Source organism: Molossus molossus, unplaced genomic scaffold (assembly GCF_014108415.1).
Source record: "Molossus molossus isolate mMolMol1 unplaced genomic scaffold, mMolMol1.p scaffold_m16_p_2, whole genome shotgun sequence".
Taxonomy (NCBI): Eukaryota; Metazoa; Chordata; class Mammalia; order Chiroptera; family Molossidae; genus Molossus; species Molossus molossus.
The window spans coordinates 144,318,410-144,342,280 of NW_023425355.1; the positions used below are offsets into that span (position 1 = coordinate 144,318,410).

A 23,871-nucleotide genomic window follows, 5' to 3' on the forward strand; every position below is an offset into this window, starting at 1 on the left:
AAACAATCGAGGACACGTGCAAGCCCCTTGCCTTGAACAAAAACGGGTCCCCTACCTCCTGCCTGGTCTCCCTCCTCCCCTCCACGGCAGACCCTTGGGGTGGCCCCCGTCAGGTCCCCGACCTCCCCTTCGCCCCCTCAGCACCCATGGAACCTGCTCCTGCCCCCCGCTCTGCAGACTCAGGTCTCACCACGGTGACACCCTGTGCCAACGCCGGAGCTGGGAGCTGAGTCTCTTCCTCACCCCGGGTGGCTTTGATCAAGCGTCTGCCTGCTGCTCGTGTGGCTGATGTCAGTCACAGAACTCAGCTGGGAAACGCTTCTCCAGGCTTCGGGGGACCTGCAAGCCTGGTGGGGACCCGTGCTCGGGGTTCGGCAGGCGAGGACGTTACCCCGGAAGGGCTCTCTGCAGGTCCTGGGGCAGTTTACGCTTCCGCTTGGGGTTCATATTGGCCTTGGGGGCCCCACCGGGGTCACAGCTCCCTCCCGCCGAGACCTGCGGGGTGAGAGGCCATCCGCAAAGCTAAACAACAACCCGTGTTCACAAGAAATACCTCCACACAGACGTTTCTGAGGGCTTTCGGCAAAACCGTCAAAGCCTGGAAACCAGAATGTTCTTCACAGGACAATGGACGACCGGCTGCCGCGGAGCATTACCAGGGGCGAAGGCGAAGCAGTACAGAACGAACTCCCACTGCCCCCCTCTTCACAGGGGGCACTGAAGACCCCCAGGGAACGCCTGGAACAGCGGACAATACCAAACCCCGTGGGTACTGTTTTTCCTACACGGACACACGTGGGATAAAGCTTAATGGATAAATTACGCGCCACAAGAGGTGAACCACGATACCTAATAACAAAACAGAACCATGACCACCAAGGGCTGTAATCACGGTCCGTGAACATTCTGTCTCCCTCCCTGAAAACGCCTGACGGACTGAAGGGCAGGGTGGACACACCGGGCAAAGGGACGGCTCCTGTCGTGGCCGGGATGGCGACAGACTTCATCGGGCCACAAAGATGGCACCGAGTTGAAAACTTATGAACTGTCTGTTTCTGGAATTTCCCAGTTCATAATTTTGGGACCGTGGATAACTAGAACCCCAGAAAGTGAAGTCGCAGGTAAGGGGTGGGGGGCTGGTGGACAGGGTTGGGCGAGGGCCATACGAGAAGCGAAGGTGATGTGAACTCCGCCTCCTGGGGCAGAGAAATGCAATCCGCCCATTTTCGAGAGTCTGAGAGGGCCAGGGTTCCCCTGGGATTGTCTCACCGCAGCCCCACGGGAACGGCTGGTGGGCCCGTGAGAACCGACCGGAAGGACGTCTCCGGCCTCCGGGCACAGAAGCCGGCCTCTTTCCACCAGGCGGGGGGGCTAGGACCGGGACACCGTGATTCGGGGAACGTGGCCCTCCCTGCACCCTGAGGTGGGGGCCACGCTCTGGGTCTACCCCGGACGGTGACGCTCATTCCAGGTCCCACTGCGGGGCCACCGCCCACCTCCGTCTCCCTGCCTCCCCAGCTCCACTTCCTTCCACCCGCAACACCAAGACTCGGCACCCAGAACCCGCCGGAACCTGCCAGCCAGACTGCGAGGAGTCGGGACCAGCTTATCGGCTCTGGGACGACATTTTCCTGTGTTTGACGGCGGTAGGGAGCAGATAACACCGACGCCTGGAGGCAAACCACCGCCCAGGGAGGTGTTGCCTTTTTTGAGGCTGGAAGAGAGATAACAGACTGTGGAGAAGGACCTCCGTGCACTTGGCAGCAGCTCCACATTTGCTTAAGCAAAACTTTCGGATTTGAGCTACACGCATAAAACCACCCTCACATGAACATTCGACACTAGGCATTTCTTCTCTCCCTTCCTCTTTCGAAAACGTTCCGTGGGGAACTGCAGCCAAGCCCTGGGCACACTTCCTCACCGGAGGGACTCGCTGTGGTCTCTCAATCCCCACTCAGCACGCGGGTTTCACCCTCGGGTGCTCGGACCCGTTACGCCCGGAGCCGAGTACCCCTGACGTCAATGGGCCCTGAGGAGATTCTACACACTGCGGCCTCCCGGCTCCTGCCCAGTTGCCCGGTTACAGAAACCATCAACAAACAGTGACCAATGTTAGCAAACACCAAAAAAGGCCGTCTGGACTTTCTCGGGGAGGAAGGGACAGAGGTGTGTGTGTCTCTTCAGAGGCTAGCAGCACCCCGCCTCGGCCCAGGGACCACCCACCTGCTTCTCACACCCTCTGTGCGTCCTGATGTCCAGACACACGGACGACAGTGTCACTGATGATCTGTTCCTTCGCTTCGGCTGTACCTCTGCCTCCACTGCGTCTCCAGGCTTGGAGGGGAGAGGTATTAATTCATGACGGGCCCCGTGCCCGATGGATTTCACTCCTCTGCCCCGGATAACCATTTTCGGCAGAGAAAGCGGAGGCTCGGATGGAGGGATTCACCGGTTTGAGCGGACAGCTCCCACCGCCGTTGGGTCTGGCTGCCATGCCTGCCCAGCTCCCCTCCCCCCGCGCTCTCGGGACGAGCTCAGGCTCAGGGTTCATGCTGGCTCCCTGCAACCCGGCTCCCCTCAACCCTGGTGTCTTCAGGCAGCGGGACCTCGGCCTCCTTCTTGGAAAATCGCGTTGCAGGATATACACAGCATGATACCACATTCACAAAACTTGCACACACACAAGGGCGATGGCTGTGAGTGGTGTCCCCCATCCCCAAATGCACACTGAAGTCCATCCCCGGTACACCCGAGAGTGGACTGTACTTGGAAACAGTCGCTGCAGACCGACTCAAGGGGAGGTCAGCGGGAATGCAGTGGGCCCCGACCCAATGTGACTGCGTCTTCCCTTGGGAAGGAGAACTCGGACCGATTTGGACAGAGACACCCAGGGGGGCCACGGGACCGTAAAGGCAGCTACGGGGTGGGGTGATCCGCCTATAAGCCAAGGAAACCACCAGAGCTGATAAGAGGCCTGAACAGACCCCTAAACGCCCTCAAACCCAGGAGGGCAGGCACCTCTGAGGGGAGACAGGGGGCGGCAGATTCACGGGTCCCTACGGTACCGCCAAAGTCACGTGGTGGGTGGGGACAAGGACATTAGTTCACAAATGTCACTGTGAAGTCTCCAATCAACTACGGCAGTTTTAAAGTTAAAGGAGTATGCCCTTTAGAAACTAACACAAACATTGACCAAGTTAATTTAGAAAGAATCAAGACTCTAGAATTTTAAAAAACACCCACAAGCAATTCTGTACACCGGGTTCCGGCTCCAGAGCTGGGGACACCCCGATATTGTATAATGAGGGAATCAAGGCTCAGCGACGTCCAAGGACTCGTTTCAAAGCTCCTGCTCGTCGGTGACAAGGCCGTGCTGGGCCCCGGGCCCCGCGGCACCCCTCTGTCCCCTTCGCTGCTCCCCGAGGACATCAGCTGCTAACACAAGGTCCCTCTGTCTACACTTGGCCTGCGCATTACTTACCCTAAAGGAAATTCTCGGCCGTAACCACACGTATGGGGGGAAATAACTATTCCTAACTGTCAGAAGGTTGTGTGAGGCCCCCCTTCTTTTCTGGGGGCGGTGGAAGCTCAGTAAATCAGAGGTCCTTGGTCTAAGGGGTTGGTATCTACACAGGAGCCCACATATCCGTTCACGATGGCCCAGGCCGCGGCCGCATCCACCCCGACCCCTCTGGTCTCCACCCGAGCGCGATCTCCCCTGAACAGAAACATCCGGGGAAGAAGGCACACGTCCGTCCCGCCACCCCAGGAACGGGGTGGTCCCAGCCCCTGCTCTCGTCCCCTGGCACCCCCTCGGCCTCGCCCAGAGCCCACTTTTCTCATCACGGGTGGCCCGCGGACCGTTACCTGACTCCTGCAGATACCGGTACACCAGGAAGTTCACCTCGTCACTGGTTATGCTCATCTTAGCCTCGCCTCGCGGCCACGAGGTCCTTCGAAGCGCGAGCCACCCTCTGCGGGAAAGGCGAGAGGAGAAAACGGAGAGTTTTCAAACACGGCCCAGGTCTCTTTCTTCTGCGTTCTTTCCGACACCACTGGGGAAAACACCCCAGAACACCCCTGACGTCCCCCCCACAAAGCGAGCTCACAGCTGCTGCGTGCGCCACGGTCTGATCGCACGGGACGTAGAGAGGTCGTCATGACCCACGTAAAGAACATACATCCTGGGACACGTTCCCACACACGGGAAGTGCCGGGGCATGGCACGAGGCTGGGGCAGGGTCGGGTGACCCACCCAGGGGCAACCGCGGATGAAAACAAGCCGACTCTTCATTCAGTGAGAATCACGTGACGGTGTGATGACAAGGGACTTGACCACGCATTCGGGGCCTGCAGCCCAGGACAGAGGGGCCGGGCTCAGGTGCCAAGTGCCTTCGCAGACCAGGAACGACCAAGCGGGCCAGAGGCCCTGGGCCCGCACACCTGTCACGGGTAAGACTTGACTTGGCGCTCACGGTCTGTCTACCACCGGGCACACAGCACCAAGGGGGTGGCGGAACCAGAGGGAGCCAAATAACTGTCACCATAGCGTCCCCCAGGAAGAGGCCAGGGCTCCGGAAGCGGCCGCAAGGAAGCGGAGAACCTACGTCTTTTGAGTTTTGCCGCAGGCAGGGAACCTGGGGGCCGAGGGAGGTGAGGACTGTGGGCGTCCCTCCAAGGCAGCCCAGAGACAGCGATGTCCTTCCCCGCGGTCCCAGCGAGCCCAGGGGACGAGCCGGCCCAAACCAGCGCAGAAGTGGAGCCCTTGCCCCTGGAAAACCAGAACCCACTGGGGTGACAGCGAGAGCGGCCCCAACCTCCTTCGATCCCGTCCCCCACACCCAGCCCTGCAGGCGCTGAGGGACCCGGATCAGACTCCATGTCCTGTACGGTCGGCATCTTTCACGGTGGCAAACTTACCACTGAATGACAGTGAGGCGTTCGTAGTAATTCATACACATGCAACACAACAGTTACACCCCGATCGTGCCGCAGGGCCCAGCTCCGGGGTGTTGGGGGCACTCACAGTGCTGTGCCCCCCACCCTCACCACCACCATTCCACAACCTTCTCCTCGCCCCCAAGAGAGACTCAGTGCCCACCCCCGGCCCCTCCCCGGGCACCCACGGGTCTACTTTCTGTCCCTATGAACTGAACTCCTCTCCTAAGCCTGCTTTGGCATTCAGACCCATGCAGTCACCAACACGGAACAGCCTGGGATCAACAGGAGTTTGGCTTTCAGAATAAGTCACAACGTGCACAGGCCTCAGGATGTCCCCTCGGGCCCTGGGGACCCCCTGATGTCCCTTTCACCCAGTGGGGCTACCCAGAGTCACCCGGCAACCCTCCCTCACACAAAGCCCGTGACCTGACACACCCTCAGGGCCAATGCACTGTGGCCGGGGCCCCCCAGTCCCTGTCTGAAAGGCCTCCCCCCACTCGCCACTTCAGCCAACATGACAGCCTCCGGGGGCAGGGGGAGCAAGTCCGCCACCCCTCACCTCACCGTGGGGTCCTCCCTCGAAGATTCAGATTTCTGCAATGAGACCACGGTAAGGTCTTTAAAATGGGAAGGCAGGCCCTGGCCGGTCAGGCTCAGCGGTTAGAGTCTCGGCCTGAGGACAGAAGGGTGCAGGGTTCGATTCCGGTCAAGGGCACGTACCTGGGTTGTAGATTTGATCCCAGGCCCCGGCTGGGGCACATGTGAGAGGCACCCAATTGATGTGTCTCTCTCCCATCATGTTTCTGTCCCTCGCTCCCTCCCACTCTCTCTAAAAATCAAGGGCAACATATCCTCAGGTGAGGATTAACAAGACAATGGGAAGGCTGACCCAGTGTGAGGCTTCTGAGATGGAAATCCTGTCACAGCAGGGGTTGCGGCTGTGCACCGGATCAACCAGCATCTAGGATCAACCAGTATCCAGGATAAACCAGCATCTAGGATCAACCAGTATCTAGCATGATAAACCAGCATCTAGCGTAAACCAGTATCCAGCATAACAGCACAAACTGGTATCTAGGACAAACCGGTATCTAGGGCAAACCCGTACCTAGCATAAACCGGTACCTAGGGTTAACCGGTATCCAGTGTAAACCAGCATCCAGGATAAACCAGCATCTAGCTTAAAACTATCGAGCATAAACCAGTATCCAGGATAAACTAGTATCCAGGTTAAACCAGTATCCAGGCTAAACCAGTATCCAGCATAAACCAGTATCCAGGATAAACCAGTATCCAGCATAAACCAGTATCCAGCATAAACCAGTATCTAGCATAAACCAGTATCTAGCATAAACCAGTATCCAGGATGAACCAGTATCCAGCATAAACCAGTATCTAGAATGAACCAGTATCTAGGATAAACCAGTATCTAGGATCAACCAGTATCTAGGATAAACCAGTATCCAGCATAAACCAGTATCCAGGATCAACCAGTATCTAGGATCAACCAGTATCCAGCATAAACCAGTATCTAGGATAAACCAGTATCTAGGATCAACCAGTATCTAGGATCAACCAGTATCTAGGATCAACCAGTATCTAGGATCAACCAGTATCCAGTATCTAACTAGGCTGGGGAGCACCTCCCACAACCTCTCACTCGAGAAAAACCCTCCGTGAAGAGAACGAGCAGCCACCACCGATGCAGAATGGGCGCCTCATGCCGTCCAGATGGACCGTGTTTACTACAATTCTGCTGCAGGGAAATCTGTGGCAGCACCAGGAATCTCACACACACGCACACACGCACACGCACACATGCACACACACACACAGGATTCTGGCTGGCTGGTGTGGCTCAGTGGACTGAGTGTCGTTCCCATGCACCAAAAGTTTGCCTGTTAGATTTCAGATAGGCCGGTTGTGGGCTTGACCCCCACCCAGTAGGGGGCGTGCAGGAGGCAGCTGACTGATGTTTCTCTGTCACACAGATGTTTCTCTTTCCCTCTCCCTTCCTCTCTCTCTTAAAACAAAAACAAAAACAATATATAAATATATATACACTTGAGCACAGCCGGTGTGGCTCAGCGGTTGAGCGTCGACCCATGCACCAAAAGTTCGCCTGTAGGATTCCAGGTTGGGGCATATACCCCGGTTGTGTGCTTGATCCCCAGTAGGGGGAGAGCAGGAGACAGCTGATCGATGTTTCTCTCTCACATCAATCTTCCTCTCTCTTTCCCTCTCCCTTCTCTCTCTCTAAAACAAAAACAAAACAAAACAAAAAGCCAACATACAAAAATACACGCTTAATCTTAAAATAAAAAGAATGATTCTGCCCAGCCAGCATGGCTCGGTAGTTCAGCATTAACCCACGCATGCAGAGATCATGGGTTCAATTCCCGGTCAGGGTACATGCCCAGGTTGTGGGCCCGATCCCCAGTGGGGGGCGTGCAGGAGGCGGCCAGTTGATGTTCTCTCTCATCCATGTTTCTCTCTCTCTCTCCCTCTCCCTTCCTCTGTGTCTCTCTCATATCAATAAAAAGAGCGATTCTGACCTCTAACCATGTACCACACAGTCCCCTGGACCCGGGCAGGAAGCCGACCCTGTGCCAAGGCTGGAAGCGCAATGCCATCTCTGTCTGTCGTCCTGGGGGCTTGGGGGGCACTGGCCTGTGTTTCCTCCACAGAGAACAGTTGACGTGGACACGGAACGTGGAGCTCAGAATGCCCGTGCCCACAGCCGCGGAGCGGGGTACACGATGGGGACGCGGGAGCCCGTGCTCAGACAGCCCGGCCTGTCATCTGCCTCCGGCCCCTTGCAGCCCCTACATGGGGGGCGAGCTGGTGGCTCGGGTCTGTCACCTCCACATTAAGGAGGAGGACGGCCCCTGTGTGTGGGACAAAGGTCAACAACTTCTTCCCCATCCCGACAGCAGGCTCAGGCACAGCAGGTCCCGGACAAGCTGCTCACGGCGTTTTTCCTCCACTGGGCACCCCCCCCCAACAAGACCTACCTGCAAGGACCTCTTCGGGGGGGGGGGGGTCATCAGACACTCCGCCCTCGCCAACATCCACCCAGAGCTGGTGGCCTCGGGACAGTTCATCAGTGACCGGACCACGTAAGCGGCTCTCACAGGCCCGTCAAGGAAGGCACACCCCAGCGGCGGTGTGTGGGTCCGCCTTCTCTCCCGGGGACACCTGGGGACACAACTCCCCCTAACCCTGGCTGGGTTCCGTACACCACCCATTTTCAGCCCCAGGGGACGCGGCCCAGCCTCTCCCGATCTCAAACAAAAGCAAGCTTTTCCGCAGCAACCGTAAGTCCTCCTTGGCCAAGGGAAAACACACCGAACCAAAAACCACGGGCCTAATGAGCGCGTCGTGTTTCTTTCCCTGCCTGGCCCCGTTCTGCTGGGAGACACCTGCAATTAGGTGGTTGGAAGGGCTCTGCACCCCGCAGGCGTGGAGAGGCGAACAGCGCCCTCCCGCTGGGACCTCGTCCCCACCGCCGGCTTAAAACAGAATTAAAACCGAGGGCGGCCGACGGCGTCGCTGGGGTTGCCCGTCGAAAGACACTTATGCCAACATAAATAATAATTTAGGGATAAAGCCCGTGGAGGAACTGAAGAGAAAATTATTAATATTATTTCCTTTTATGATTTAACTTCAAGCTGGCTCTTATTCATCAGAGAGTTCCCTTCGCAAAACAGTGAACCACGTACGAGAACCGTGGTAAAGGGTTTCACTTAGTTCGTACACACTTCGAGCATCCAACATGCTGCCGCTCTTTGGGGAGGGACAGACTGCCCCCAGATCACAAATACTGGCTATTAATTATCTTCTTGTGTTAATCCTCCCCCAAGGGTATTTTTCCATTGATTTTTTTTAGAGAGAGTGGATGGGGGGGAGGGGAGACAGAGAAAAAAACATCGACGTGAGTGAGACCCATTGATTGGTTGCCTCCCACATGCACCCCGTCCGGGCTGGGACCCTGCAACCCAAATACATGCCCTTGACCAGGAATCAAACCCGAGACCCTCTGATGAGCAGGCCGACACTCTAACCACTGAGTCACACCGGCCAGGACTATTTAATTATCTTTTCTTTTTTAGATATGTTTTTATTGGTTCTCTAGCAAGGGAGAGGAGGGAGAGAGAGAAACATTGATGTGAGAGAGAGAGACATCCATCAGCTGCCTCCTGCACGCCCCCTACTGGGATCATCGAGCCCAGAACCTGGGCATGTGCCCTGACCGGGAATCGAACCGGGACCTGTCAGTCCATGGGACGGCGCTCCATGCACTGAGCCACGCCAGTCTGGCTGATTATGTTTATTTATTTTTTTATCCTCACCCGAGGACATTTTTCCATTTTTTGTTCAGATAGAGTGGGAGGGGGAGAGGAAGAGAGAGAGAGAGAAAAATATTGACGTGAAAGGGACACATCGAGTGGTTGCCACCTGCATGACCCAACCAGGGCCGGGGACAAACTGCAACCAAGGTACGTGCCCTTAGCGGGAACCGAACCCCGGTCTCTCTGGACCGCAGGCTGACGCTCTAACCGCTGAGCCAAACTGGCCAGGGCTGGCTGATTATGTTTAAAGATGGAAGCACAGAGCAAACTTGAGAGCTGGCTGGTGGTGGTAGTTGAAGGTAAAACGTACTGAGGTTTCCTCCCAAGAGGAGGGGGGCCTCGTACAGAAAAGACTGAGCCGAGGGCACAGTGCTAGGGGCCGCCCTACGGTGGTGATCCGACCTCCGCGGAGGACAGTCTGAGCATTGTGCCCCGCTGGGAAACGCCATCTCCACGTCTCTTCCAGCAGCCTGCTTCTCCAGGGACGCACACAGCAGGTGTCTCCTCCAGGGACGCAGGCAGCAGGTGTCACTCTCTTCTGTCTGATGTCAACGCAGCTTCGTCTTCCGAAGGAGCTCAGGCTCTGGGACCTGCCTCCAGGCGGACTGAGGACCCTGAGCAGAGTCGTTGGAGACCCCTGGACGGGACCTCTGTGACCTGCCTCCAGGTGGACTGAGGACCCCGAGCAGAGCCGCTGGGAACCGCTGGACGGGACCTCTGGGACGTGCCTCCACGTGGACTGAGGACTCAAGGCAGAGTCGTTGGAGACCCCTGGACGGGACCTCTGGGACCTGCCTCCAGGCGGACTGAGGACCCCGAGCAGAGCCGCTGGGAACCGCTGGACAGGACCTCCTCCTCAAAGGCCGGGTCCCTCTGCACTCATCCCGGGGCACTCACGCTGTGCCCCATGCAAGGCCCCCCCCATCTGCTTTCTTTCTCCTGACGTTTTCTGTCTTCAAACACGAAGTGCGTGGATCCTGCAGCGCGTGCATCGGTCAGGTCGGGACGCAGTGTTCCGCGTCCACGTTCACACTGACCTCTGTCCTTTCTCAAGCCGCCCGGGGGCCCGTGGATCTGGGATGAAACGGGCTGGTGACCCCTTCGGGCACCTCGTTCTCCCGGTGATGGCGCCCGCGGCTGGCTGTGGGAGCATCGTGTCCAACGACAGGACGATCGAGTACATCGTGACAGTCACAGTTTGGCCCCGATTACAGACAAATACACACGTACAAAAGATCGGGGCAGAAACACATAAAAATAAAAACAGTGGTTTCATGTCTCTTGTTTTCCTTCCGACTTACCTTCATTCACCGAGGAGCCCACATACGTTATTTTATAGCAAGAAAAAACGTCCCCCAGAGACAAGACTTTCCGTCAGTCGTACGGGTCTAGTCACTTCCCCAGAGCCCAGTGGCCCCGGATTATTAACAGAATCAGTGAACTATTATTCTAGGGCCTGCACCCTGGTCGTAGCACCACTGAAACCTGGGAACAAACCACTAGAACCAGAGGACATCCTTTAAAGAATGATGTCATGACCTGGGGAAATGTCCGAGGTGTTTTACTATGATAAAAAAGTTGGTTTAAGATGGGACATGCATGACAGTCAATGTTGTTTGATATACAAACACATGCACACACACGTACACACATGTGTACACACGCACACATACACATGTGCGCACACCCACACATGCACACGTATACACACACATGCATAAATGCGTACATGCACACATATACACCTACACATGTGCATACTCGCACGCACATGCACACACACGTACACGTGCACACAGACACATGTGCACACACATGTGCACACACGTACACACATATACACCTACACACGTGCACACATGTACACACCCATCTTTAGGGTGGGATCACATCTCTGCATGTCTACGCTTTGCCATATTTCGCCACCTTCCTCCTGTGAACTTGGACTGTTCTCACTTTCATTAAAATGTAATGAAGACCTGGCAACGCCCTCAGACACAAGGAGCACGAGAGCGACTCCGCCTCCTGAGCAGGAAAGGCGGCCGCAGGGAGAGCAGACGGGGGTCTTGGGTCAGAACAACAATGGTGCTCTTCAGGGAATAAAGGACACCCCCAGGGGGAGGCATGCACAGGGTCCTTGCTGTGCCCGGCTGCCCGGCTGGTCGGGGCCTTCATCCGAAACCCAGGCGTGCACCCTGGAGGATGCTGACGTGACCGAAGATGGCCAGTCCTGCTGTCACCTCCAACACACCTGGGCGCCTCCCGGGTGGCCCCAGGGTCCTCTCTCCAACTCTGTTCTCACCACCCTCTCCCCACGTCTCCCTGCCTGCCCGCCAGGAAGACGCAGAGGACGCCCTCCTGACGACGCTCCACCTAGGAACAGCGCGGCACTGCCACCAGCCAGACGACACGCCTGGGCCGCACGCACGGCACAGCTCCCCACTGGGTCCCAGTCCCCCCCCATAGCGGGACGCAACGCACCCCACATCACAGCAGACTCCCGCAGCCAGCCGGACCCGACGGCCAGCCTGCCCTGCGCGTCTAAGGCCGTGTCTTTTCCCAGTGACTTGGAAACTAATTGAGAGGCTTAAACTGTCCTTAAGACTGACATTTGGAAACAGATTCTCCACAGCGGCACTAGGCCCCCAGATGAATTTCAGAAACACACACAGGCTGGTCCCAGACCCTTCGGACGCGTGATTTCCCCTCCTGGGCAGGATCTATTTCTCCCACGGGTCGAGTCATCATCTCCTCTCATGTGGCCCCCGGAAGGTCTTCACTGGGTTAGTCCTCAGCCAAGGATATTTTCCATAGATTTTCAGAGCGAGTGGCAGGGAGGGGAGGAGGAAAGGAGAGAGAACCATCCATGTGAGAGAGAAACATCGATTGGTTGCCTCCCACACTTGCCCTGACCAGAGCTGGGCATCCAACCTGCAACCCAGGTATGTGCCCTTGACCAGGAATCGAACCTTTGACCCTTTGGTCTGTGGGCCGACGCTCTAACCGCTGAGCAACACAGCCCAGGGCGTCTCCGGAGTTTTGAAAAATAAACCCAGTGACTTTCTCTGTGGATACAGACAGCGATGCCCCGCCCACGGAGGGGGCCTGGACCCCGTAAATCCTGGTGTTCCAACACTCGTTGCCCTTCAACTTCAAGGAATAACAAAAAGTCTTTGAAGACAGAAGCCAAGCACGGTGAGCCCCGTCAGAGCACAGCCCAATGACCCTCGCGTCCGTAGGTCAGCAAACGCAGGGGTTCCTTGTTCAGTCCTGCTCGGCAGTGTCCATGGCCACGGAAATGCAGAAGGAAACACGGACCAGGGCTCGTCCACCTCGCACTGCCCACATCTGGGGCCCGTCCACCTTTGCTGTGTGTCCGTGCTGGGCAGAGTGAGGGGCCTGGCAGCATCCCTGCCTCCGTCTAACCAGGAGATGTCGTCACAGCCCTGAAAAATGACGACTCATGGCCGAGTGGCCCCTGGGTCCAGAACCCCAGAATCAGGGCAGCTGTGCAGGCCACAGCTGCTCATCTGGGTGCAGCAGGCCCCCCTCCAGGTGCCGAGCCTCAGACACCTGCGGAGCCTTGGCGAAGCAGCGCGCCCGCATTCTGACTCGACGGCCACGGGCCTCGTCTCACCTTGACACGTGCCACCCAAGAGGCAGACATCCAGCAGGTGTGTCCTTCTAGGTGAGGGTCCCGCGGCGTCCTTGCGCGGGGCCCGTGAGTTGGGAATGGCACCGACCGTCTTAGATATTTGAAACGAAAACCTGGAGTCGTATCGTGCGCCCCATGACGTGGATACGACTGTCCAATCCAAGTGTCCCTAAATAAAGTCTTGGGGGCACTCAGCCGGGCTCACGTGCTTCCGCGCCGTTGACAGGTGATTGACGGACAGCTGTCTTCACACTCCAGATGGAGAGCCCAGCGGTGGCGACAGAGACGGGCTGACCCCCAGAGGCTCAACTGCTTCCTCTCTGTCCTCTGTCACCTCCTGGAGGTTTTCGGCTTCCACGTCAGAGAACAACAGCCTTGTCCCTTCCCGACCTGAAATCCTCCTGTTGGATCACCTGAAGGAGATGACCCGGCACGTGGACACTCCTCATGGACACACAACCACTTTAAAACCGAGAGCCCAGGAAATAGCACCCACGCTGCTGGGACAGCTTTCCAACGGGGACACGTTGACAGTAGGTAAGTCTTTCACGAACAGGTCCTGCCCTTCCTCACTGAGGCACAGCACCCAGGACGAAGAGCACAAATGCGTCATATTCAGTGACCCCAATCCTATGGGGGCACCATTGGTGCTGTGCTAGGTACGCAGCAGGGTGTCTTCCCCAGCATGACCCAAATGACCGTACGCATGTATAAGCTGCACCGCGACTTATCCGAGGCTCCAACAAAATCCAGCGTCATCCACAAAGCAAGACACCAGTGCCTGACACGCAGTAGGAACTCAGTTCATCTGAGGCCTGTGTTCCCCGAGCACCAAATTCACACCCAGTGAAAACCTCGATGACCAACGTACTTCCGCATCGTTGACAGTTGATTGACGGACAGCTGCCTTCACACTTCAGATGGAGAGCCCAGCGGTGGGGACAGGGACGGGCTGACCTCCAGAGGCTCAATTGCTTCCTCTCTGTCCTCTGTCACCTCCTGGACCTCTCCCCTCTTCCCTCTGACACTCAGAATACGGTTCAAGATAATTTCGACAGATACTGCCAGATGGGGCAGCTGCCCTGGAAAAGCCTAATGATTCCTCAGACAGTTAAACACAGTGTTTCCTTACGACCCAGCAATTCTGCTCCCTCGTATATGCACAAGATAAATAAAGACACAGGTCACAGCAGCAGTGTTCCTAATGGTGGGAAAGTGGCTACAACTCAGTGCCCACCAACTGGTGGATGAAGAAACAAAATGGAGTGTAAACATACAATGGAATATTATTTGGCCATGAAAAAGATTCGTGCAATGTATGGATGAAGCGTGAAAACACGATTCTATGTTAAAGCCAGCCACAAAGTCAACGTAACACGTCATCTATTTTTGTTTCTATGAACACACTACACTTTTCAAATAGTTAAGTAAAACATCAAAATTCTTACACAAGTGTAAGAGAATCTTTTGCCTTTGTTAAGACAATTTTTACGCATTTGGTTTTAAACAAAAGTACCTCAGTAAGATTCTTACTTGGTTAAAATTTAGGTGTGTTATTTACGTTCCGATTGGGTCATTTAAAACAATAAAGTAAAACTTTTTCCCAAATTTCCACCTTTATGTCTTCAATTTTTTTTTTTTTTTTAATCCTCACCCGAGGACATTTTTCCATTCTTTGCTCAGATAGAGTGGGGGGGGGGGGGAGGGAGAGAGAGAGAGAGAGAGAGAAAGAGAGAGAGAGAGAAACATCGACGTGAAAGAGACACATTGAGTGGCTGCCACCCGCATAACCCAACCAGGGCCGGGGACAAACTGCAACTGAGGTACGTGCCCTTAGCGGGAACCGAACCCGGGTCTCTCTGGACCACAGGCTGACGCTCTAACCGCTGAGCCAAACTGGCCAGGGCCACCTTTATGTCTTCAAAATAACAAAGTTCTGGGGGATTAAAAAAAAATTATATAAAGGACCAGAATATAGAAAAAGAAAAAAAAAAATCAAACCATAAAATCCCATCTATCATAAGAAAGCAGTGTTTATAGAACTTTTTTTGGGGGGGGGGGCATCACTTTTAATTTGGGATGTGGGCTTCAACCCTTGACCCCTGTACGCCTGTGACTGGTTGGCTCTTGCGAAAACGTGGTCATCTTACTAGATCTCTATATCGTAATCTGTGTTTTCCTAACAGTTTCAAGGTTAAACCAGCAAATCAATGTGCAGGTAGACACAAATCATATTAAGAAACCAAGACAGCATATAATTAAGGGAGAAGAGCCACATAAAATCTATACGCATGTGCACAATGACAATGACTTTGTCAGCTTCATTGTAACTCACAGTGCTGACAAGAGACGCATTTCAGAAGCTGTCATCCCTTCCCAGGAAGACCTAGAAAGGTTGGTCACAGCTCACCCAGTACCCCAAATTCCTGGAAGGCAGCCAAGTCCAATTCGTCATGGAGAATGGACAATCTAGCCCTTAAAGACTCGATGAGCCCTGGCCAGTTTGGCTCAGCGGTTAGAGCGTCAGCCTGCGGTCCAGAGAGACCCGGGTTCGGTTTCCGCTCAGGGCATGTACCTCGGTTGCAGTTTGTCCCCGGCCGCAGTTGGGGTAATGTGGGTGGCAACCGCTCGAGGTGTCTCTCTCACATTGATGTTTCTTTAAATTAAAGAATAAAAAATAGCCCTGGCTGGTTTGGCTCAGCGGTTAGAGCATCGGCCTGCGGTCCAGAGAGACCCGGGTTCGGTTCCCGCTAAGGGCGCGTGCCTCGGTTGCAGTTTGTCCCTGGCCCTGGTCGGTTGTGCGGGTGGCGGCCACTCGATGTGTCCCTTCACGTCGATGTTTCTCTCTCTCTCTCTCTGTTCCTCTCTCTCCCTCCCACTCTACCTGAACAAAAAATGGAAAAGTGTCCTCGGGTGAGGATTAAAAAAAGAATAAAAAATAAATAAAATAAAATAAAGACTGGATGATGCTCTCTCTTATCCACGCTACCTTCAAGTTCAGCGGGGAGAAAGACCCCTGTCTTCCTCCTGAAGAAATCACCGTCCAACAGAAAGTGTTCCCTTTTGGCAACAGGCAGATCCGTTTCGCGAGAAGATTTCGGTCAAGAGGCAGAGAGGCGGGGTGCTTACCTTCAGGGTGACTTCATGTGTAGACCTCTGGACCAGTGGGTTCCCCAGCATCCGATCATAGGAACCGCAAAGCGTCTGCCTGGGGAGAAATGCGAGATTTGTAAAATACAAACAATCAGAAAAACCACCTCAAAAATCTTCGGCAAGGATTCACCTCTGACCTCTCCTACCCCTTTGTGTTTTCCTTCAAATCGATGCCCGTTTGTCCTTTGCATCCCAACGCAAGCATAACAGCTCACTGCTTCATAACCTCCGTGTGACAGACTCGAACACAGACCTTGTGGCTTCACTTGCCCAGCGAAAAGGGAGAAATGAAAACGGCCGGTCAGGTTATTATTGTACGTGCAGAAGCTCCGAAGGCAAAACGTCTAAAAGTAGATACAATTAATTTTAGCTCCGCTATCGCAATCACTCCATGATAAACGCGCGCCCCTCTGAAATATGTTTTCCAAACAGCGCCCCCTGTCCTCAGTCCTGTGAACCACGGACGCCGTCAACAAGCAAACACGGCACAGCGTGGGCGGTGCAACACGATGAGAGGCATGCCACATGCGTAGGCCACCTCGTACACACCGCGCTCACGAAAACACAGAAACCGCCTTCGAATCCCGGTTCCCTTTTGTCTTCCCTAAAACCCAGCAAGGCAGACGCACTAGGTTGGCTCCGCTTTGCCCTGTTTTTTGGTTAACCCTCGCCCGAGGACACGTCTCCATCGATTTTGACAGACAGCGGAAGGGAGCGAGGGAGACAGAGAAACACGGATGTGAGAAAGACACGCTGTCGCCTCCCACACTGGCAGGTCTGAGGCCAGGGATCAAACCTGCAACCCAGTACCTGCCCTTGACTGGGAGTCAAACCCGAGACCCCTTGGTGCGTGGGCCAGTGCTCTTCCCACGGAGCGACACCGGTCAGGGCTCAACTCTCTCCTTGTACTGACTCTTCCTTCCCACGGGGCTGCCGGCTCAGCGAACCCTGCCCCTCAAACGTGCCCCTCCTTTCCAGCCGACGGGCACCCTGAGCAGCCCGCGACTCGTCCCCAAGGGGTGGGTCTCCTTCCTCTGAAACCTCTCTGCTTGGAGGCCCCCCACAGGGTAAACGACCAGGCCCTTCTCTCTGTAAGCTCAAGGGCTCGAGAGTGAAACGCCCACCGTTCTCTCCAACCTCTTGGTCAATAATCTGAAGTGATGAGAAACAAGGCGAAGTAACGGCGCCAGGTCGACGACCCAAACCCACACGGACGAAGGGGTCTCTCATGAGCGACACTACACAGAACCTCATGAAATGTTTTAAAGCCATTCAACTTATTCCCACTGACTCACGTCTATGGTTATGCCATTTAAAGAAAGCGGATGAGCCCTGGCCGGTTTGGCTCAGCGGTTGGAGCGTCGGCCTGCGGTCCAGAGAGACCCGGGTTCGGTTCCCGCTAAGGGCATGTACCTCAGTTGCAATTTGTCCCTGGCCCTGGTTGGTCGTGTGGGTGGCAGCCACTCGATGTGTCCCTTCACGTCGATGTTTCTCTCTCTCTCTCTTCCTCTCTCTCCCTCCCACTCTATCTGAACAAAAAATGGAAAAATGTCCTCGGGTGAGGATAAAAAAAAAAAATAAAGTGGATGAAGCCCTGGCCAGTGTGGATCAGCGGTTAGAGCGCCAGTCCGAGCACTGAAGGGTCTCGGGTTCGATTCCCAGTCGAGGCACGGTCCTGGGTTGCAGGTTTGATCCCATGCCCTGGCCGGGGTCGTGAGGAAGGCAACCAATCGATGTCTCTCTCTCACACTGATGTTTCTCTCTCTCTCCCCCCTTCTCTCCCTCTAAAAGTCAATGGAAAAAATATCTTCCAGTGAAGATTAACAAAAAAACAAACAAACAAAAAGAACGGAGATTAAAAAAGGTTCCCCAGGCTGGTTCATTACAGTATATTTAAAATAAAAACGGAAGGATCTATAAGGGAAAAGAATCAACCAGGGTGATTAAAAAAAAAAAAAATCTAACACCGAAAGCAAACGATGATATTTAAACATTTCTCTACAACTCTTGTACTAGAAATTCAAGGGTACCAGAGAAAAGCAGGTACAAGGGAACGTTGATTTTGCTTATAAAATAAAAATACACTTCAGGCCCTGGCCGGTTTGGCTCAGCGGTTGGAGCGTCGGCCTGTGGACCAGAGAGTCCCGGGTTCGGTTCCCGCTAAGGGCACGTACCAAAAAAAAAATAATAAATACACTTCAGTGTGAGGAAGTCTGTCGTGGAGATTGGGTTACTCCTTCTAGTAACCCAAAGCAGCAAGCAAATCGCCACTTTCGGGATTGGACCGTAAATACCCAGGGGAAACAGCCTCTGGGTGAAATCACCAAATGCATAAACCATCAAAATGTGAGCAGCTGTCACCACAATAAGCCCCGAATGAAAACGAAAACATTAAAATCCATAATAATTCAATAAGTAATTAATATAGAAACAGCTCTTATTACAAGCTGTTCAGGGGAAAAAAAAAAAAAAAAAGCTTTAGAATCAAATTCTTATTCTTTGGCCCCCAAAACAGATGGCAACTCACAAATGAGAGTCTTGGAACGGAAGATGATCTTTTATATATGTTGTTAAACTCATTAAGCATAATGAACATTATCTATGTGTCATAAACACACACACACAAAAAAGGAGGAATGCGACTTTGGTTAGTAACATTCCTCTGGTTACGCAACACGTCACAATTAATTACTTTACTGTTGGAAACAATAAGTTAAAATGAGAAATCTGACCTTGCAATTAGTCATTACTGATTTCCCCATGATTAGTACCCAAATGAAGCACCATCAGTAAACGAGGACTGGGAAAAAGTACATACATTGCAAAATACTTGTGTGAAATGCAAATAATAAGTGCAATACATTCCTTATTCTTAAAGGTGTTAAACAGAAACAGGACTCATTTTCTGGATGCTGTCAGCCCTTGGCATGGCGTGCCGTGGACGAGACAGGCAGCGCCTCCGGCCATGCAGCACGTGGAACCCCTCAGCACGTTAACACCACGTGCAATTACCCCCTTGTCGAGTTGCAAAGCATTTCCATCCCTCTGCACCCCACCCCCACCCCCAGCCCTGGCAACCAGCAGTCTGCATTCTGTCTCGATGGGTCTGCCCATTTTGGACACAAATGGAAACAGACAATACCTCGTGTGTCTGGCTCCTTTCACTGAGCAGAATGTGTTCAAGGTTCATCCATGTTGTAGCATGGATCAGTACTGTATTCCTCTTCGGGGCTGCGTAATATTCCATCGCACGGACACATAGTCCGGCACTGGGCTCGTGCCCACCTCTGCCTACAGTGAGTGGTGCTGCTATGCCAGCACATGTCTGAGCCCCTTTTCCACCCCTCCAGGTGATACCTCGCGGAGGAACTACATTGTTGCCTGCACCCCAGGGCACGTACCTCTCTCCAGGACTGAAAGAGGCAAACAGGACAGGTGGAGGGAGGCCAAGCTGCAACGAGCCTGGACCTGGGAACACAGGGACCTGGGACAGATGCTCATGGTCTAGCTTGTGGCCCACAAAGGGGAGGAAGCCAGGAACCTGCCGGCGTGACAGCCACTCCTGGCCAATGACTGCCAATTGGAAAGATGACGAACAACGCACTGTTTCTCCCCTTGGACCAAACCGCCTTGCTCTCCCATTCGGAAGCTTTTCAGAGTACATCAGGCAACCAGAGGCAGCGGACTTCTTTGTCTTCAGCCCTGGTTGCCATTCAACAACCCCCACCCCCACGCCCTGTTGAGTTTAGCAGCAAAGTTCGAATTTGCAGTTGCTGGTTACATTCATCCGGACTCTTCCGGTGGTTGCCCAGGTAACTGCTGACCCACACAGGTCATCCCTAATGAAAGCACAAGCTCAGCCCAGTCTGTCCACACTTAAACACAGTGATTCTCCACCAGGGCCAACCGTGCCCTCCACCCAGCGGACAGTAGGCACTGTGTGGGGACGCTGCTCAGAGCCCGGGTGGGGGATGCTACGCCATCGAGGGGGCAGCGACCAGGGATGCCACTAACCAGCCTACAGCACGCCGGGCAGCCTCCCGGCATAAAAGACTGGCCCCCAAATGTCCACGAGGCCAAGGCTGAGAAACTTTATTTTCAGAGAATAGATTCTAGGAAAATGAACTTCATCTCTTCATGACTTCTGCCTGATTCTTGGTGTGAAATATTAGAAGGTGAAATAATACCTCCTGTCCACAGATCTCAGATTCAGGAAGAACTAAGGGACATGTTCACAGGTTGTCCTAACCCTTCCTTCTCGGTTGCCTAAGTGTTGAAAACAAACACAAAAATCCCTTACGGATCACTAAGTCAATGCAGTTTTATTGATCATAAGTTCAATGCTGAAATGTATAACTATCGATCCTGTCTCTTGCTACAGTAGAGTCAAATTTGCGTAATAAAATTCCCTTAGCTGCCGGGGCAGAGGTCAGCATGAAGGAGCACGGAGACCTCCTGCCTAGGGCCACGCCAGCTCCAGCCACAAGAGGGAGCCACCGTGTGGATGCTGCAGCTCCCCGCACACCCTAGAATGATGGCAGCCAGGGCCGACATCTGTCTGCAACCTCAAGACACTGCCCAGCCGGAGCCACCCAGCTCCGTCATTCCGGACCCTGAGGATCTAACCCGATGCGAAGGGCGGGGAGTAGAGATACCTGGGAAAAGGCCTTTCAGCAGCGTCTCTGCATCATTCCCCGTAAGGGGGCCCGGCTGTGCAGGGTGGGTGCCAGGGAAACCTCCAGCCAAATGCACCCGGGAGCTGAGCGACAGTCCGGGAGCCTCTGCCCACGCCCCTTCTTCACCGTGACACTTTCCAGGTCGTTAGGACACGTGTGGTAAGCGTCACCCGAAAGTGGTTCTGAAACCCAACAGGACCAGTCACCCTGGGTTCCATCAAGTCATTAAAAACCAATCATGCCATTCTTCCTACCGTCTGCCTGGCTGTCATCTAAGTGCTTTGAACTCATTCAGCTCCTTCCAACAAACGAAAGAACCCGGCGGCCAGACTGTCACCCTGTGTTTCCACTGAGGTGTGCCAGGCCCCACCGCCACCGGGGCGCGGCAGGTGCGTACCCGCTGTGAGTGATCACGCTGGGTCACGCGGGGTCACGTCTCCGAGCCACGGGCCCCAGCTTCCGACCGACTCTGAGCACACCCAGCACTCACGACCCACGTCCGTACGGGGGCTTTGCGTTGGGAGACGGGGTTCTCCAACAGGAGTATAAAACCCACGCGCACTCCTGTGCATGCTGGAAGCTTCCAGTTAAAGGCCACAGGACGTCGCTGCGACCTATAAAGGTACAGGCTGCTTGTCATATTGGAAGCGTGTCAAGAAGTAGGGCAGCTCCGGCGGAGCCTCTGCCCAGCGGGAATCAGAATGCGGCCACCACCCCCTTCTCCTGCCACTCCAGGGGGCACGCAGGAAAGGGGTGCTGGGAGGTGAGGGTCACAGTGCGATACATCCTCACTTCTCATGATCGCATCTTTTGTTTCTTTTAATGTTTTTATTATTTAGAGAGAGGAAGGGGGAGAGAGAGAGAGAGACATCCATGAGAGAGAAACATCGACCGACTGCCTCCTGCACGCCCCCCACTGGAGATCGAGCCCACACGTGCCCTGACGGGGAATCCAGTCGGGACCTCTCAGTCCAGGGAGCGGCACTCAATGCACTGAGCCCCATAGGCTGGGTGACAACTAGCCAGACACACAAGGGCCGACCCACTTGGTATGGTCCCATGAATAAGAAATACCCAGAGTCATCAGATTGAGAGGAAGGAAGATGGGTGGGGGCCAGGGGCTGGGTGTAGGAGGGGACACACAGGAGTTACACTTAATAGGGACAGTTTTCATTTGGGGAGACAATGAGTTCTGGAGATGAATAGTGCATATACTCAGTACTCAATACACTGAACTGTATATTTAAAGACGGTTAAGGCCCTAGCCGGTGTGGCTCAGTGATTAGAGCATCGGCCCTCACACAGAAGGGTCTCGGGTTCAATTCCCAGTCAGGACCTCAACACACACCTGGGTTATAGGTTTGATCCTGTGCCTGGGTCAGGGCCTGTGTGGGAGGCAACCCATCGATGTGTCTCTCTCACATCGATCTTTCTCTCTCTCTCTCCCCTCTTTTCCCTTCCTCCCTTCCACTCTAAAGAACTGAAAAGAAAAAATATCTTTGGGTGAGGATCTACTTAAAAAAAAAAAAAAAAGATGGTTAAGAATGGTAAATTCCACGTTCTGCATATTTTACTATAATGAAGAAAACAACGCAAAAAAAACAAATCTTCAATACAAACGTCTTTCTTGCTGCTGGTTAAAGAAAAACTCAGAAACAGGAGCCGGTTGTGCCAGTTCAAAGAGCACCGGCCAGTGCACGGTCAGCGAGTCCAGAGTAAAGACGCACTTTCTTTCCGCTCCGTTCCGACCTCTGCTGTGACACCCAGGACGTGCTCAGCTGCCGTCCCTCACAGGGGACACTTGGAGATGCTCTGTCAGCGGAGCCCGGCCTTCCTGGACACAGTCTCAGAACCCGGCCGTCCCTGCCCGTTAGCCCAAACCAGAAATGCGCAGGCCAGCTCCGACCTTGCAGAATCCGGCTCCACGGCAGCAGGACATTTCGGTTCATGAATGAAATGCACGTGAATCTTGGTGCTTGGGAAATGGGACGGATGTTCTCGTTAGAATCAAGGCTAATCATGTCATTCCGAAAATGAACGCACTGTGCTATCACAGCCTGTCCAGGCCCGTGCTGGTGCGGCCAGCAGAAGCCCCGAGGGAGGAGGAAAACAAAGGGGAGGCTCTCGGGTCTGCTCGATCCGGGCTCCATCACGGCCCCACCGCGGACGAAAGCCCCGAGTCACACAGCCGGAAATGGCAGCACGACTCTTACTTAGAAGGGGGGGGGGGGGGGCACTAATAACATAATATTAACATGCTTTCTCTGAAAAAGTTTGCAGATGGCAGGCTCCGCGGATTCTGACGACACACGCGTGAGTCTCCATGAAAACACAAGCTGTTATGTGACTCTGGAAACCCCGTGGGCACCTTACGTTGCTGAAAGGCATCTTTGGGGCCTCTGGGCACCTCCCAGGGCATGCAAAGGGTGTGTTCACCCCGGACCACACCGCCGTCCATTCCCAGAGGACGCGTCCAGTCCCGCCCAGCTCCACGCTCCTCCCTGGACCGGCTGCAGGATGGCTTCCAAGCAGCATCTCACACACAGACCTCCACAGTGGAGCCCTCGTCCATCCGCCCACAGCAGCACCGCCCTCCCCCAGTGAGGACACCGGCCTCCCACGCAGCAGCCCGTGCCACACCCGCCTGCGTGGGCCAGGACATGTGCACGGCCGCCGGCGCCCTCTGCTGGACAGTCCTGGGACTGCATGCTCCTTGCTGCCCGGCCAGCATCCTGAAGGAGCAAGACTGCATCCTGCCCGGGCCCCCTGCAGCCACCTCATTGCCCTCCCCCCCAGCCGTCTGTCAGTGCAGTGGGAAGCCCCTCGATGGTTTCAAGTCCAAGCCCCTTGAGTGTTCTCAGTGCAACGTCATCCCCAGTACTGTCATGTCCTGCAAGGAACTGTATGGCCGTTGCCCTGCTCACAAATCGGACCTCTCCCCGGTCAGGTAGTGCTCATCCTGCGGCCTGGCCTCCACTTCATTCCTCAGCTTCCCGGAGCCCAGTGTCCCCGCCGGCCCGCCGCACATGCTGTTCCCTCCGGTTCCTCCCGGCTGCGTCCTTCGGACGTCGATTTGTGTCTCCCCCTCCCAGCC

At 54.6% G+C, this 23,871-nt stretch overlaps 1 protein-coding gene across 8 annotated transcripts in view; it reads right to left on the reverse strand.

The window, feature by feature from the left end:
- The window catches only part of TBL1X (transducin beta like 1 X-linked), a 162,442-nt gene that overhangs the window by 36,756 nt on the left and 101,815 nt on the right, over positions 1 to 23,871 (reverse strand). For 3 of the 8 annotated variants that reach the window (XM_036271770.1, XM_036271771.1, XM_036271772.1), the window contains exons 3-5: positions 16,239 to 16,366; positions 16,078 to 16,156; positions 3,868 to 3,974 (exon numbers count right to left, since the gene is read on the reverse strand). In XM_036271770.1, coding sequence (XP_036127663.1) covers positions 3,868 to 3,925 — 58 coding nt within the window. In that variant the 5' untranslated portion in view covers positions 3,926 to 3,974; positions 16,078 to 16,156; positions 16,239 to 16,366. Of the gene's footprint in view, positions 1 to 2,223; positions 2,335 to 3,867; positions 3,975 to 16,077; positions 16,157 to 16,238; positions 16,446 to 23,871 lie in introns of all 8 variants that reach the window. The other 5 variants (XM_036271778.1, XM_036271774.1, XM_036271775.1 and 2 more) reach the window with 5 other exon arrangements.